General features: G+C 48.6%; 1 protein-coding gene and 1 long non-coding RNA gene across 3 annotated transcripts; one reads left to right on the forward strand and one right to left on the reverse strand.

The window, feature by feature from the left end:
- Positions 1 to 1,032: 1,032 nt before the first annotated feature.
- On the reverse strand, positions 1,033 to 14,736 carry ywhaqa (tyrosine 3-monooxygenase/tryptophan 5-monooxygenase activation protein, theta polypeptide a). Of its 2 annotated transcripts, none has more exons than XM_035422677.1 (6): positions 14,595 to 14,736; positions 12,659 to 13,121; positions 6,575 to 6,695; positions 3,507 to 3,670; positions 2,826 to 2,921; positions 1,033 to 2,221 (listed from the first exon to the last, which is right to left on the reverse strand). In XM_035422677.1, exons 2-6 carry the CDS (start codon positions 12,953 to 12,955, stop codon positions 2,162 to 2,164), a joined length of 738 nt encoding a protein of 245 aa, XP_035278568.1. In that variant the 5' UTR covers positions 12,956 to 13,121; positions 14,595 to 14,736; the 3' UTR covers positions 1,033 to 2,161. The 2 variants fall into 2 exon arrangements, with proteins under 2 accessions (XP_035278568.1, XP_035278569.1); XM_035422678.1 differs by lacking the exon at positions 14,595 to 14,736 and adding an exon at positions 14,132 to 14,152.
- A 109-nt stretch (positions 14,737 to 14,845) lies between these two features.
- Positions 14,846 to 15,958, forward strand: LOC118230013. The gene is made up of 2 exons (XR_004765777.1): positions 14,846 to 15,014; positions 15,354 to 15,958. It is a non-coding gene; the product is annotated as an uncharacterized LOC118230013 (long non-coding RNA).
- The last annotated feature ends 1,176 nt before the right edge of the window (positions 15,959 to 17,134 follow it).

Raw genomic sequence — 17,134 nt, forward strand, 5'->3', positions numbered from 1 at the left:
ACACTGGATTGTACACTGCTTGTGTATAGAGCTGTGTAGGTGGTGGTGTCATGTCCATGGATTCATGCCCAGGAAGAGAATGAGAGGGAATGGGATCAGGAAGGGTGTGTTGAAATTGTGTAAATTCATATACTCACATGCTTTATGTCAACAAATCAGGAAAACAAAACAAGAAATCACAGTTGCTTAAATCAGAAACTGTTTTCATTAGTGAACATTTAACTGGACCTGAGAAGCACAATTTGAAGCTAGTAGTACAGTACACGATTTATCCTAGTTTCTTCTCTTCTGCTTACATCTCTAAAATCATAACGTCCTAACGTGACCTAATTTCCCTGTGCTTAGCTGCACATTCAAGAAATTCTAAGAACTTTCTTACTGTGCAATGGAGGCATATTCCCAAAATTTAAATAATCAATTTAGAAATAGCAATATGATAATGTGTAAATGTGATAAATCTTCATGATTGTTTTGTTATACAGGCACAAGTTAAACTGGATATTTACTGTTCGAAAGCACAGCTCTTCAGAACCAGGGATGCAAGACCTGACTCCAGGCTATCAGATATTGCATAAGACTCACAGAATTCATCTCATTAAACTATATAACTTCATTATTAGTTCAAAACATCATAGATATACCCAAAAAGTTGGCAAATAGCTAGTAACCCCCCACCCCCCCATTACTATACAAGCATGCATTAAGGTGAGCTTGATCTAGAAGAGGATGAGGTCAAATTCAGAACAAAGCCAGACATTTCTTTGGCTAAGGTACTCAATTTAAAAACTGATGGCAATGCAGTGAATGATTTTCAGCCATGAGAGCGTTTTGGATGAGGTCATAATTTAAGAAATAAACTGAACTGGATGAAGTGTGCAATGCCTTTCTCATTAAGGTCTGAGGACCTTAGCCAAAGGGATACCGTAATGCAAATTCACACTTAAAACTGAACTTTTAAAATATTCAGCACATCTCTTTGGAAGCTGTACCTGGGACCTCAATGTGGACGGACAGATCGACACAGGATGCATATTTCTGGTTTATAAAATGTCATTTTTATTCATGTTACATAGCTGTTACATAGGGCATTAAACATTTTCACAAGGCTTTTGGGGACTACAATCAATGATTAGCAAAACACAATAGTGGTCCAAATCTCTAAATGACAATCACTGGACAAACCAAACACCCTCTCACATGTGCACAAACCTGCGATGAAAAGTACTAAACCAAACACTGGGACTTGGTGTATACAGCATTGGTTCTCATTCCAGTGTACTTTTAAAAGGACATGCATGTACTTTTTTATTTTTTATTCTTTTTTTTTTTGTCATTTTATTCATCTTTTCGGTCGTTGTTAAGCGCCACTGTTTTTAGTCAGACATGCTACAAAGTAACACATTGAAGTGAATATAACTAGGAAGGAGTGTTTTGTGACCTCCGAAAAGGAAAGACCTCAAAGTTATCGATGAAAAAGCACTTGCTTTGCTGTGAACAGCTTGCTGCCTTGCCTGTCAATGGAGGCACCGGCCGCCATGACAGCATTGAGGGCAGGTTGCCTTAGTCTTATAGCCAGCATATGCAGGGTCATTCGGCCTTCTAAATCATTCAGCTGCTGTAACTCTACCAGACAACCTGATGGAGAGAAACCAGGATGGGGGGGTCGGGGTGGGGCGGGGGGGGGGGGGGACAGTGGACGTGACGAGGAGCACTTCAACATTTACGAATTAAGCCGCCCTCCACACCACCGTTCTCTAATCGCTTGCGTTTGAAATTCACTGGACAGATTTTCTGGAGATACACGCAAGTCCTGTAATGCAATTTTCTCATCTGAAATTGGAAGTAAATGTCAATATAAAGTGAAGCTATTAATACTTTTCTACAGCAGAGACTGCACATCAGGAAGGCCAGGACAAACACAAACCAAGGAATGGAGATATTTTAAATTCTTTTTTTTTTTTTTCTTTCCAAAAGCAGCAGTGTGAAAACAGAAAATGATTTGAGTTTCCACACGGCTCCTTCAGTAATGATGGGCTTTCAATGCTAGAATTTTAAGTGGAACAATAAGGAATGAAGATGTGTAAAAAGGTTTTTTTTTTTTTTTTTTTATTTTTTCAAAGTTTTAGTTTTTTTCTTTTTGGAGATGACCCCTTGTGCGGTTTTAGTTCTCGCCTCCTTCCCCGGCCTCGCCTTCGTCTGCTGCGTTGTCCGATGTCCATAACTGGAAAGAGAGAAGACCGGTCAATATGACTCTCCCCAAGAATAAACACATTGTTCGTCTGTTGCACTGTGCATGTCAAAATTGCACATCTCCAACAAAGACACTGACAAACAGTTGGTAGCTATACCATAAACCTACGGTATAGCTTACCTGTACTTTAATGCAATGAATAAAGTGTTCTATTGCTTTGCATTCTATCGTTATGTTCTTTCACATTGTAGACGTGCTATTTTGGGATATTTTGGTCCAACCTATTTTGAATGAGGGTTTACAAAACCTGGAGTTCCTGGAAAAGTACCGCCTCTTGCGTCACTTGCATTTTTAATAGCAAGCTATATAGCTATATAGTTAACAGAATTTACCTCAACAACTATCGATTATTAATTTGTTAAAAGTAATCATTGATTGAAGGACTTCAAATTGTGCATCCCTAAAATGGGTACATATTAGTTTCCCATCAAGAGGTCCAGTAAATAATGAAATTCTTTCCCATTGAATGACATAAACGTTAACAGAACCTGACAGCATTTGGTCAGGTTGCCTCTACCTGTAAGAGGAGTGAAACGCGCCCGTGACGTGTTCTTGGTGTGTACGGGACACTCACTGTGAGGTTGTCTCTTAGCAGCTGCATGATGAGGGTGCTGTCTTTGTACGAGTCTTCGTTCAGTGTATCGAGCTCGGCGATGGCTTCATCGAAGGCCTGCGGGCACAAACGGTGCACAGGTAAGTGCGCAGTCCGCCCGTCATCCAAATTCAGCATCGACACCCTCCTCCCCCAAAACAGACTTCACTCTGTCCTAGCAGCTCTGACAAAGGCACGCGAATTGAGTGTCTCCTTGGCAGCACTGTGTGGCTCGTAGCGTGTAAAATATTCCCTGACTCAAAGGCTTGCGCGTTGGTGGGGTGAACGCCACACAACTTACAGTGCCCATGGTGACTTGGGACACAACAACAAATTTGATATAAAAAGCAACGTGTGCAATTGAAGAAAATATGTCTCTTCAACGCAGTGCCATGCACATAGTTAATAGCAGTTTATCGATCAAACGATTTGGAAACGTCGCACTGTTCATGCCCCACTTCTGCACCACAGAAGGCCCGCTCGCATTTCCTTAGCTTCAAGCTGCTCCCCTGCGTGATGGGCACTGGACACAAGTGCGGCGAACCATGTGACCTCACAGGGGCCAATCACGGAACACTGACTGCCATCGCACCCCCCGCAGGCAGCGTGAACATTCCGGCGCGTTCCGGAACTTCGCCCTCGTTCGCCCGCACGCAGGCCCACCTGTTTGGCCAGGGCGCAGGCCTGGTCCGGGGAGTTGAGGATCTCGTAGAAGAAGACGGAGAAGTTGAGGGCCAGGCCCAGGCGGATGGGGTGCGTGGGCTGCATCTCCTTCTTGCTGATGTCGAACGCCTCCTGGTAGGCGGTCTGAGAGGAGGCTATCGTGTCTGCGAGAGAGGAGAGCTCGTTAACGGACACAACTGGGAAACAGACTCAAGAGGCCAGCCTGCTTTGACCGGGTGAAAAGGCGAACCCAAGCACACAAGCAGTTCTGCCTTGGTTCAAGCTATAGCATAACCATCCTGCGGGACTCAGAAATCCCCCCCCCCCATGTGAACCCCCCATTAAGTCTTTATATTCCTCTCAGGTTGAAAATGACCAATCGTAATGCGCAAAGACCACATAACACAAAACAGACTCTGTTCTGAATCGCGCTTCCCTTACGCCAAACAAGCGCAGACTTCCATTTTCATTTCAGGCGCATGCAGTCTCAAACAAGCTGCCCGCATAAACCGGTTGCCCTTTGCCGAACGTGTGGAATCTCTCCTCCCTTTGGCAGCGAAACCCTGTAATTAATGACTGCGCAGTGGCTGGAGCTTGAGGCTAGCCTGGGGACAAGGAAGCGGCGGTAACTGGCAGGGCCGGAATGGAGGCCGGGCTGACATGGGGAAGGGGCAGGGGGCGGGGTATGAGTCACCGAGAGAGAGAGAGAAAGGGAGAGAGAGGGGCAGAGGGGCCCCGCGGGGCGGCTCACGAGACGTGGAGAGGGACCGACTGCGCGGGCCAATCGAAAAAAAGCGCTCCGCGGTAATCGAATCAACAAGCCTGCTCTCCCCCCCCCCCGGAGCAAAAAAAACGCACGGAAGAGCACACGTACGCAAACGCCCGCATGGCACACAGGCACGCACACGGCGGACATGTACGCGCATGCACACAGGCGCAGAGTCCAGCACGAACCGTACAAAAACCCGAGATCAGGTTTCACTACGAGACGGAACAAAGAAAACAACTCCGGCCTACTTCCGGGTGCCAGTCAGAATGAACTGGGAACATGAGTTCATCCAGAAGAACCAGATTGGCGAAAAAGGTCCAGGATGGGAAAGGTTCACTGGCTTAGCCGTTTTAAGCTTTTTTTTTTCCCCTCCCTCCTCCCAGATCAAATTCTTGCTTTGTGCAGAGGAGCTATAACCATAACCGCAATAAGACACACTCCTCTCTAAAGCAGCATCAAACTCGGTTTGGCCCAGATTTCACATTGCAAATCAAGTGTTAATGCACAGTTCACCGACTTACCAAGTGCATGCAGCATCATTAAGAACAAAAAAACCAACAAGAAAACAGCCATTTTACAGGCTGAAACATGCACAATCCTGTATTCAGGTGAAACATGAGTGTCCTGCTATGACCAAATTTGGAAAAACACTTTGCAGGAAGATTTTTAGTGCATGTACTCCATGCAGATATGGTATTGTCCTCCAGTCATGCGTGCTTTTGCCAGTCCAGGCACCCTTAGATGGTATCAGCGTTTTATCCGCATCATACCAATCTGTGTGCACTGATAGCCAAGACCACTAAGCCAATCTACCCAATGCCTCTGATGTCACGTCTAGTTGAACACAACGAAATGCCTCGCATATCCCTGAAAAATGTGACACGTGACTAAAGGCCTCAACGGAGTGGACAACAAGCGAACAGCTTCGAAGGCCCTGATAGACAGCAGTGCATTGCACACCTTTGCTTCTGTGAATAAGACCCCGCACCCCTCTACAGACAGACAGACAGACAGACACCCTGAGAAACACAGACACACGCACACACACACACGTCAGACAATCAGTCAGTCAGTCAGTCAGCCCCTGACACAAGGTCCCCTTTGTAAAAACTGTAATGTGAAGTTGTTGCATTCAAATTCTCATTGATATTCATGGCCACCGCTAAGAGATCACGCCGTGCCTCGCCCAGGTGGTCCAGCGCCGGGGACTGAGGAGGGAGTCAGAACCGCAGCTGAGTGGACAGGCCGGGGACAGGGGAGTCAGAACAGCAGCTGAGTGGACAGGACAGGGGAGTCAGAACAGCAGCTGAGTGTACAGGCCGGGGACAGGGGAGTCAGAACAGCAGATGAGTGGACAGGACAGGGGAGTCAGAACAGCAGCTGAGTGTACAGGCCGGGGACAGGGGAGTCAGAACAGCAGCTGAGTGGACAGGACAGGGGAGTCAGAACAGCAGCTGAGTGGACAGGCCGGGGACAGGGGAGTCAGAACAGCAGCTGAGTGGACAGGACAGGGGAGTCAGAACAGCAGCTGAGTGTACAGGCCGGGGACAGGGGAGTCAGAACAGCAGCTGAGTGGACAGGACAGGGGAGTCAGAACCGCAGCTGAGTGGACAGGACAGGGGAGTCAGAACAGCAGCTGAGTGGACAGGCCGGGGACAGGGGAGTCAGAACAGCAGCTGAGTGGACAGGCCGGGGACAGGGGAGTCAGAACAGCAGCTGAGTGGACAGGCCGGGGACAGGGGAGTCAGAACCGCAGCTGAGTGGACAGGCCGGGGACAGGGGAGTCAGAACAGCAGCTGAGTGGACAGGCCGGGGACAGGGGAGTCAGAACAGCAGCTGAGTGGACAGGACAGGGGACAGGGGAGTCAGAACAGCAGCTGAGTGGACAGGCCGGGGACAGGGGAGGGTGTCCATCAGAACAGTGTCTGCGTGGACAGGCCGGGGACAGAGGAGGGAGGAGGGGGTCTGTCAGAACAGTGTCTGTGTGGACAGGGCGGGGACAGAGGAGGGGGGAGGGGGTGTCAGAACAGTGTCTGTGTGGACAGGGCGGGGACAGAGGAGGGGGGAGGGAGTGTCAGAACAGCGTCTGCGTGGACAGGGCGGGGACAGAGGAGGGGGGAGGGGGTCTGTCAGAATGACGGCTGTGCGGAGGGGCTGGAGACAGGGGAGGGGGCCAATCAAAATGGCGGTTGTGTGGAGGGGCCGGGGACAGGGTAGGGGGCCCATCAAAACGGCGGTTGTGTGGAGGGGCCGGGGACAGGGGCGGAGGGGGCCCCATCAGACGTGTGGAGGCTCTCACCCTGCTTCTCTCCTGTGGCCACTTCCGCCAGGTATCTGTAGTAGTCTCCCTTCATCTTTAGGTAGAAGACTTTGCTCTCGGGGTTTGTGGAGTTGGCGATCAAATATTTGTTTAGCAGCTCCTAGGGAGAGAGGAGTGGAAAGGAAATTTGTTTTCAATTGCGCAAACAAACTTCTGGTCTCCTTCCAGCATAAAGATTTTTCCAGCAAAATTAGATTAAGAAAAAAACTCTTCGACATAGAAGGTGTTGCAGACTGCAAAACAGCAAAAAAAAAAAAAAAAACACTAAAAGACACCTCTTTGAAAGTGAGCAGAGAGACAGAGAGACAGAGAGAGAGAGTGCACATATTGGAAATTATGAGCAAGCAGCAAGCTGCAGGGATCACTGATATCACCTAAATAGCACTCATCAAGGACGCACCCTCTCATTTAAGTGACCTTGCAGTCACCCCTCCCCAGCTACGATGACAACACGGTTTCTGAGCGCCATCTTGATGAAAGGCGGCGGTGCTTTACTCAGACGCATTCGCAAAAATCGCAGTCACGCGCTACGCGCGCAGAGCACGTCGCCTCGGTGCAGAACATCAGTTCTGCGAGGTTCTACGCGCTCGCTGCGCGCCCCGACACAATCCTCCTCCGTTGGGATACGAGAGGGCGGAGCTCGGCGAGGACGCGAGACGGAGAACGGGGTTCGGCTGGCCGTCTGCGCGGGAGCGGGCCGTCTAGACGCGAGCGGGCCGGGGGCGGTGCGGTCGCCTCACTTTTCTGGGCCAAGGAGACGAAAGCCCAGAGCGCGCGGTGCGGTTTTAGCAGCGACTGGAGCTTCTTTTTATTTAAAGTCTGATCAACCAAGTCTCATTCCACGCGCAGAGGAATGGCTCGATTTGGCGGAGTCTGGCAGCATCCTGAGCTCGCGACGCCATGAATCGAATCTGAAAACTGCAGCGGTCTGACCCCCCCCCCCCCCCCCCCCCCCCCCGCGCGATTCCTAAGACCCCTAAGACCCTGCAGAAAGAACTGCCAATCTGTACAGTGTGAGAGGTACTCTCACCCTGCTACCCTGAGTGAAACAAAGGGGGATGCACATTGACAACAGCTTACTGAGTCATCTAAGACACACACACACACACACACACACACACACACACACACAGAGACACAACCATGAAACTGCAACCCACACACACACACACCACCGAGACACAACCATGAAACTGCAACCCACACACACACACACACACACACACACACACACACCACCGAGACACAACCATGAAACTGCAACCCACACACACACACACACACACACACCACCGAGACACAACCATGAAACTGCAACCCACACACACACACACACACAACCATGAAACTGCAACCCCCACACACACACACACACACACACACACACACCACCGAGACACAACCATGAAACTGCAACCCGCACACACACACACACACACACACCACCGAGACACAACCATGAAACTGCAACCCCCACACACACACACACACACACACACACACACACCACCGAGACACAACCATGAAACTGCAACCCCCACACACACACTAAAACACATACATACACACACACACACACACCCACCCCCTCGCACGACAGATTCTCACAGGCAGAGGCGACTGTGCGAGGGGCCTGCTAAGGGAGCGTGTGCAAACGGGCCTCCCCCCCCGGATCTCCTGGACGTGTGAACGCACCCCGCTTCTGCACCGCACTCTGCCGCAGAAAGGAAGAGGCAGCCGCTCCCTTTCCTGGGCGAGGTGCTCGAAACAAAAAAAACGCAGCCCTGTCAGCGTTAAGCGTAGCTCGGGGTGCTGCCTTCTGAGCGCAGCGAGGCGCTCAAACCTGGACATCCAGCTGCGAGCGGACTTTTCTGCAAAAAATTTCATCCGTGCAAGGCGGGCTGGATAACAGCGTCTGCCAAACGCCTGAAATGTAAACGTCCTCATCGATGAAACTCCACAAAATGGTGCTTAAATATCAGATATGGACAACTGCACCGGAATTATTATAGCAATTATTAGAACAATTCTGCCATCATAAGAAATAATAACATATTAATTCCATTCCACTTGATAAGATACCCAAATATGCAAGAATATTTCCCAAAAAGAAAATCTTCCAAATACGGTGTGAACGGTTCGTTAGCGCTTAGCTCTGGAAGTCGTATTACAGCAGCGGTGGAAACCGGATTTCGTAACGCCTGGACCGACGGGCAAGGCCTGCGCACAGAGACGGCGTTCGATGAAGGAGGGCCGCTGTGCGCCAGAGCCCAGCAGGAGCAGCAGGGGCTCGTTCCTGAGGAGGGGCTCGGGGTGACCTGCGCAGCTGGGGGCCCTGACGACGCGCCCCACGTGGCCGTTCGGCGGCGGGCCCGCTTCCTTTAGCTTAGCCGCGCGCAAGTGACTCCGCCCCCCCACCCACCCACCCACCCATTCGACAGCAAGCCTGAAAGCCCACGAATCGGACGGCACGCGTGGTCTCGCTCATCGAGTCACCGTTCTGCAAACTCCGCACGTCAGACCGTTTCTCTGTAAAGCTTCATTTTCACTGCAAAAGGGGGACGGGGGGGTTAAAGAAAAATGTGCGTCCCTTTAAGACCAAAGGGCAGCGTACGACGGTTTTACTGACGCGCAGCGGCTTCCTGCCCCTGCCCCCCCCCCCCGCCCCCCCCGTCAGAGCCTGCCCCGTCTTGTCGCAGTCCGCTGTCATGGAAACGTCTTATTGGCGGCCGCCGTTTTTACCCCCCCCCCGCCGTCAAACGGCCTCAGCGGACTGCGGAGCGAGGAAACGGCTCACGGGCCCGTCGGGCAGGAAGCGCGCCGCGGCTAACTGCCGCCGCGCCGCTGCCTCCGGATCAGAGCCGCGTCAGCGCTTCCCAGAAGCCCCGGGGGTCCGGCTAACAGAGCGCGCACACGCACAGGCGCTGCTTCAAACGTCCTTAGCAACCTGACGACAGCGCCGCGGCCTCGCGGTAACGCCGCAGGGGCGGGCACGGATCATTTGACCGCCCTTCGCACACAGCCAGGGCAACGGACAACAAGGCTTCCTGGATCAACCCCTTAAGGTGTGAGATCACAGATGCGTGACCGGAATGTTCTTAACTGAACATTCTAATGGTGATGTAACAATACCGGTCACTGAAAGCAACGGTGTTCTAGAACACAGAGTTAGAAAAAAAAAAATCTACTCTTCAAAGGGTTAAGTGTCGCTCAGCCAGCCCAGGGGACATCTGAGGAGGCGTTGTCGCTGCCACGGGAGACGTGTGGGACCGCCGCTTTGACGACAGGTCCTGTAACCGGCGGCAGGGCGGAGCGCAGCGGAGGTCTGAAGACCAGCGACCGCCCTGGCGAACGGGAATCGGAACGGCGGCGCGAGATCCCGGCCGCCGCTCGATGGAACCGGAGCCGCGGCGTCCCGGATCGATGGGCGGTTGCAGGCGGCCACGCCCTCGGCCGAGATCAGGAAGCGGAGCGGCGGACCGGAACAGACATGTCAGCACAGAGCGCGCCCCCCCCCCGCACCTGGCACTCGTGCCGACGCACGCACCATCCCAAAGGCCACACATTAAAAGCATGCAAAAACCAGTGCCTCTGCCCTTTTTTTCCACCCCCATGACGTAAAATGCATTTCAACCAGTATCCCCCTGGGATTCAGAGTATATTATCACAGGCAGAAAAAACAGACATGGACAAAATGCACCTAAATTATGTAAGTGGTATCCAGAAGGTTCGGGGTTTGTGCTCAAAAGTTGCTTAAATCTCCAAGCCAGCGTGTCAGGAGAAAGTCACTAGACCAGAGAGGTATGCGCCAAAATGAGCAAGCAGCTCAAAAGGTAGGTTCAGCAAATATCTCCACTCAACTTGTTTCTGGACCCACTGGTCCCGGCACCACGACCGCAGCCCCGTATACTGCAGCTCAGTGCCCGAGCCTCCACGCGCACTGGAGACGCAAGGGTGAACGCCAGCTCCCTCCAGCCCCGCGAAAAGGGGCTTCCGGCGGTGTGGCTTTCTCCACAATTATCAGCCTCCCTCCATCTGCGCCCACGCACGCTTGGATCGGCAGCGCGTATCCAACGTGTCCGCTCCCCCCCCCCGCGCACACGCCCGCCGAGCTTCCCCGTGTCAAGAAGGGCACTGGGTTCAGAGGGATTATTTCGTGCAGCAGGGCTGAGCCTCGCGCAAAAAAAAAAAAAAAAAAATCAGCCCCCGCTAATCCCGCCGCGAGCGCTGTGCGTGAAGGAGGCTTCGCCCCAACCCCGCCGCGCGGACTGCTTCCGTGGCGACGCTCGCTGGGGGGGGGGGGGGGCGGAAACGTTCCAGTGCGCGGTGCTCATTTTTAAAGCACGCCTGCCAAACGCAAGATGGGTGTGTGGCGAATACTCACGCTGGAATACCTGCCTTGCGCATCATACCAAAAAACATGCACACACGTCCATGTCACCAATATATTTAAAATGGAGTTTCGTTTAAACAAGGACACTCGAGAGGCACATGGGGAAACACCCTGGAGACTGAGAGGCGGTTGCCCCTCCCACTCAAGCACACCTTAGCTAATCTGGCGAGGCCGCTGCCCAGTCACGTGACGCGGCCATTGTTCCCGACATAAAAAAAAACTGTACGAGAGCACAATGTTTCAGTCGTTACGGCTGTTGGGGGGGAGGGGCACGAAAATTTGATCCGTTTACAGGAAGCATAAAACTTGCCCTTTGACCCCAGTTTCCTTGTCACGGTGAAATGTTTGCGAGTTACAACTGTCAACAACAAAAACAAAACAAAAAAAAAGTCAGGCCGACTCCCTGAAAGGGAGGCCTTGCTGTAACAGTTGGTAAATTTGATCAGCATTCATTCAGAAATTTGATTGGCCATTCCTTCTTCCCACCACGTTTCTACAAATGCCTAGCACTGGGCTTCATTTAGCCTGTTACATCATCATAAACATAATCAGCCAACCAAGTTCCAGCATCAGAAATCATACTGCTTAGCAACTGGGCTAATCCAAATATGTCCCTTTGGTTGCCATTATGATAAAGAAGTTCATATGCGATATAAAATGACACCTTACAAGACTACGGACTTAATTTGGACACCGATTTGATGCGAGACGACAGTACGTAGTTGTCAAATTACATTTTCAGGTTGGGCTAATTTTCTACTGCTTCACAGTCCTGAAATGTAATTTTGTTAATGATAAACTAGCAATAAAATCACCTTTTTTGCATATTAGCCAGTGTACATGTTCCAGTCAACTGTTTTAAGTCTTTGCAAGTAAGAACGGGTCATTTGGGTCACAGTGCATACTATAGTGCAGCTGTGTAATAGCTCGGCTTCTTTGGATATTTTCTAGCCGCACTTTAGCTTTAAAGGATGAATTTATGCACTAAACTCTAGCACAGATCGCAGACGTAACTTCCGCGATAAAGAAAAATATGTGCGCAGTAGAACTGTTGCAACATCCGTTGGTCCCTGAGAGGGTACCCCGCTGCAGCACTGCTGCGTGGATCGGCGCAGTGCTTCCTCGTGGTTACAGATAAACATCAGCCCGACAGAACTGAAATGTCAAAGTCCACAAACGGAGCATGTCGGCCGTACTTCTTATTACCTAGGTGCGCTCGTCCAAATGAGTTCTACTGGGAGCAGAATTGACAGCCTATAGAACCGATTACCTCTACCAACGATAAGGACAATTAGAAACATTCTTGCCATGCTCCTCGTCCGCCTATTTCTGTATTTCTGGTTTATATACTAATATACACATTTTGATCACTTTTCGTTTCCTCCACATAATTTTTCCCTTTGACTCAAAGCCACTGAGGGTAAAAGCTTCTGCTAAATGAATGCAATGTAATTAAAGGAGAACAAATAATGATGCAGTTTAGAAACCTGCGGTTGGGTCACATTGCTATGAACACTGTAACATGACCTCTTTTGTAAGGGGAGCGTCAGTGTAGCCCCGTGGTCAAACAAATGAGTGAAAATCACAGTTCCATATACGCGTTTTCCTAAGATGCAAAACAAAAAGCAGCCTTCGTTTAGCAAAGTCTCACTGAGTACTTTCGAACGTACCAGCACGTCGTTGCAGATGTCTCGCAATTCGGATTCCACCTTCTCCCGGTACTCCTTGACCATCTGAAGCTTCTTGTCGCTGCCTTCGGTCTTCTGCTCGATGCTGGAGATGACTCTCCAGGCGGACCTCCGGGCTCCGACCACGTTCTTGTAGGCGACTGACAGCAGGTTCCGCTCTTCGTTGGACAGCTCAGCACCCTGCTCCGTTACCTCCTTCATGCAAGTGGCCATGTCGTCGTAGCGTTCGGCCTGCTCGGCCAGTTTAGCCTTCTGAATAAGCTCCGTCGTTTTATCCATGTTTAATGATTCAAAACCGTGTTTATAGCTTTTACTAAAGCAATTTTCTAAAGAGTCCAGTGAGGGAACGGGGGAGAGAACTTGTGGGGAGGGAAAACGCAGGCAGACGTAACAAGCTAACTAGCAAAATGGTGGAGTGAATAGGGAATCGAATCCTTTCGAAGACCTAGAAAGACAAAAAAGAGCAATAATTAGTTAACGTTAGCTAACCGTCGTTAACCTCGTAACCGTTGGTACAGCACACATCTGGATCAGCTGACGCTAGAAAGCTAACATCTGGCCAGAAAGCAAACCCTCAATCGGTTGACGCTAGACTAACGGTGTTTCAGACAGCGCCAATAATCGTCAAATAACGTAGACTTGCCCGGTAACACCAAAAGATAGCCAAGTTGGTATTGCCAAACTAGCCATAATCGTTAGCAAACCTATAGTTTATGAAACAAATCACTATTGCTCTAATGACGAACGTTAGGCTACTCAACCATTAATTTAGTACATAGCTAGGTAACAAACAGGTAGATTAGACTAGTTAACATGACCAAGTAGCAGTATCGCTCGGGGAAACCGATAACTTTGACGTAACGGAAGATAGCTAATCTAGCTAACGTTTAACGGCAATCTTCGACCAACGCCAGAAAAGCAAGACTTAACGAGTCAAGCATCAATGATTTCACAAATCTGAGAATTAATATGCAGCCTAGATAACATGTTCAAAATCGCGTTCGAGCTAGCCTAATATAGGTCTAGCTACATCGCGGTACGCTAGCAATAGGCTCAGCCTAGCTAAATGGGTAGCTAGCTACCTGCTATTTTAAAATACAGTACTACTAGACAAGTGTGGTCAGCTAACGTTAGCTGGAAGCCTGATACGTATCAATAGTCACAGTCAGCTTTCTAGACAATCTAACGTCCGATAACTTGACATTAAATTGCTAAAATTAACTAACGTTAAGTTACTACGGGACTCGGAACAAACTAGCCAGCTAGCTAAATAACGTTAATCGTCTTCAAAGCCAAGGGCTATCTAGACAGTTAGCTTGATCGCTAGCTAGCTAACTTTAATCTGCCTAAACCCATGTCCAAATGAAAAATGTGGGAACACGAGCTAACGTTAGCCAGCTAGCTAATTAATCTGGCAGCATCGGTTATTTATTTTAATAAATAAGTATCGTTTACCGACTAGCTAGACACCACACTGCCTGGTACTAAATATTGAAGCTTCTCGAGCAAGATAGCCAGCACTAACGTTGGTCCATTGTCAAATGGCTGAAAAAAGGACAGTGACGTTTTTTAGACCGGTACCATGTTCCCAACTAGCAAAATGAAATATGCGTCAATGGCGAAACGACAGTAATAATTAACTTGTATAAAAAATTAGCCATACATACTCCTCCACAGAACAAATATTTTAAATGACTTAGCCGAAAAGAGCCAGCTAGAAATATGTCAAAATGGATGCGGCAAAACCGAGCCGCGATGCATCGGTTTCGTAGCTCGCGCTCACAAGTAAGTAGTAATTTAGCGAATTTGATCATTTCGTACAAAACCCCTAATAATGATAGTCTAAGTATGGGGTTATATTTAATATTATATTAAATTTATAAAATCAAAAGCGACCAAAAACAAAATACTTTCCAACCTTCAAGCACTCCGTTCAGCTCCTCCAAATTGATCCGCTTTGAGGTTGAAGAGGAAAAAAATTACATCCCACTCAACCGAACCTGAGGAACAGGGCGTTGTTAGACTTAGGTGAACCCCAATGAAACCGTGTTTTTTTCAACCGGTCAACGCTTCTCGTTCAAATTATTGACCAGTGGGAGTTAAGCGCGGGGGAAGAAGGCGGGCTTTACGGGGCATGTTCGACAGGCCTGTAGGCTGCGGCTGAGGCCACGGGGTTTCCTCCAATTAGAGCAAGGGGGATACGTCACCATTGCCATGGTTATCCTGGCCCCCTTTCTTTCACCACACACCGACTACGAACAGCATCAGCGGGGCCCGAGGCGGGCGTGGCACGGAGAGATTGAATAGTGTGAAGCAGACTGACATCTCCTTGAATATGGTATGGCTCCCCTCAAACTAACTTAAATGCTTCTCCAGTAATGCCAGTTTGACCTTGATATATTGCCCTTTTATGTCTATTGTGTTTGGAATGTGCAAGTGTAGTACCAAGTTTAAGGGATGTGGAAGTTTGTCATTCGAAAAAGCATTCTCTAAAGCTTATTATTCCTCCAGGCCAAAACATTTACCGCATTTTCAAAAAATTGCTAGGTATTAGAATGTTCTGTAGTAAATGTAACAATTATTGCAGTTGCATTGCTAAAAGTACGTACATTTTTTTGAAGGATTCTCTGAAGTGTAGCAGGCCTATTAGTGAGTCTCAAATGTCTATGTCTCACAGATTTCCAAGCATCTGAACTTTCCCAAGGAACAGTGGAAGAGGTGTAAAGACAAAAAAGAGTAATTCCATGAAATACTCCTCAGTGTTGTTGGGAACATGAGGAGATGTTCCTGACACATCACCTTTTCTCAGTTAAGTTCCTGCTACCTCCACTGTGATGATGAGCTGCGTTGATACGTTCACCTGGTGGGTTTTAACCAAGAGTCAAATACAAGATCTTGGCAGCAACCTGTAAATCTGCTGGGAAAGTTATGAACACCTCTCCCTCTCGTATGGCAAAATACCTTGTCTTATACCCTAATGATACACGGTTATGTGTAAAAAGGAACCAGTTGCTGATATGAAAGCTAAACTTGAATAGGCAAGCCTGAGACAGTTTCAGGATTAAAAACAGATTGTCAGCAAAACTGTGATTTTAAAATGAATTTTATGTTTCTTGGTCATGGACCACGACTGAGTGCATGAAAATTCATTTATGTGCCTGTCAAATCCAATCTCATCTTCGTGGAATTGGAGTTGAATAGTGTTGGTTTTCTCTTTACCTGATCTGTTAATCACATGATTGATTTCATAAGGCCAATAAAAGCAGTGTCTCATAAATCGTATGTCTGCCGTGGTCTTTGCTTTTTCTGTTGCAGTAAATTGAGATGTTTCCAGGAGGTTACTTTGCATTTATAAAATATAAAACTCTGTTTGGTGCCTCTCACCATAAGCACACTCAAAAAGGCCATCTTGTTGGCCAGGCGTCCATGGTGATATACTGCACTGCAAAAGAAAAGATAGTCAGGCGCTTGTGTATTTCGACTGCTGCCATGCAGGCATGTCTTTTATTGGTTCTGCTCAAATCATACTTTTACTAATATAACACAGCCTGAGCATACCTAGTACAAGCAAGGTTCAACACCAGCTATATTAACGAAAGACGTCTTACTTGAAATATTGGAAATGACTCATGTCATGAATATTTTTTTTGCATTCAGACCAATGTCTCAGAACATTTATCATCACACATGCAGTTTCTCATCACATCACATCTGTTTGAAATCTCTCGAGATCTCATGACTCAGCGCTGAATCTGTAGTCCATGTTCTTTACACTCACAGATTGTGAGTAACAAAAATGGCACACCCACTGGATAGCAGTGATTTGCATCATACAGATCTGTTCAGTCTTGGCCCTGAATTCCAGTTCCACACAGCAAAATAAGATAAGATTGTGAGAACACCAATCCCACGTACATCATCTGGACAAATATATTGAGTTACGAGCCACCCAGGCTATGGATACATGATCATTAGAAGTGGGCTGAAATCCCACACAACTGAAAGCCCTTCTGCAGCAGTGTAAATCCTGGTATTGGATCATGCACAGGACAGACACTTCCGAGGCTGCTGCTCGTGACAGATTGCTTCCAACTGGCCTCCATGGGTGAAGTCCCTTGGGATCCTGATGTGATGGAGAGGGTCTATTTTCAGGTTCCCCTCCAGATCCAAAAGCTACGCTGGGGTAACATGAAAAATAAAAGGTATTGAAGCATTGGAAAGCAGATGAGGTGCTCCTGAATGAAAGAAATCCTAATGTCCATATGAAACATGTGAGAGGGATAGAGCTTTATCAGAAGCTCGCTGTAGCCAGGTTTGAATGGCTGACTATGGCGTCACTGCCTTTCACCTCAGAACGGGTGTGAGAGAAGACTAATCACAGGGCCCTTTATCTACTGTTTTTATTATCCATACCGTGCCCTCCAAAATTATTCACACCTTTGATAAAGATGAGCAAAG

Source organism: Anguilla anguilla, chromosome 6 (assembly GCF_013347855.1).
Source record: "Anguilla anguilla isolate fAngAng1 chromosome 6, fAngAng1.pri, whole genome shotgun sequence".
Classification (NCBI taxonomy): domain Eukaryota; kingdom Metazoa; phylum Chordata; class Actinopteri; order Anguilliformes; family Anguillidae; genus Anguilla; species Anguilla anguilla.

What these genes read in the sequence shown, in the direction of transcription:
- ywhaqa (XM_035422677.1), bottom strand. Translation starts at nt 12,955, where the DNA reads ATGGATAAAACGACGGAGCTTATTCAGAAGGCTAAACTGGCCGAGCAG. An exon ending in ACATCTGCAACGACGTGCTG is followed by an intron (nt 6,696 to 12,658) that starts GTACGTTCGAAA and finishes CTCTCTCCCTAG; the next exon opens with GAGCTGCTAAACAAATATTT. An exon ending in TGCTAAGAGACAACCTCACA is followed by an intron (nt 2,222 to 2,825) that starts GTGAGTGTCCCG and finishes CTCTCTTTCCAG; the next exon opens with TTATGGACATCGGACAACGC.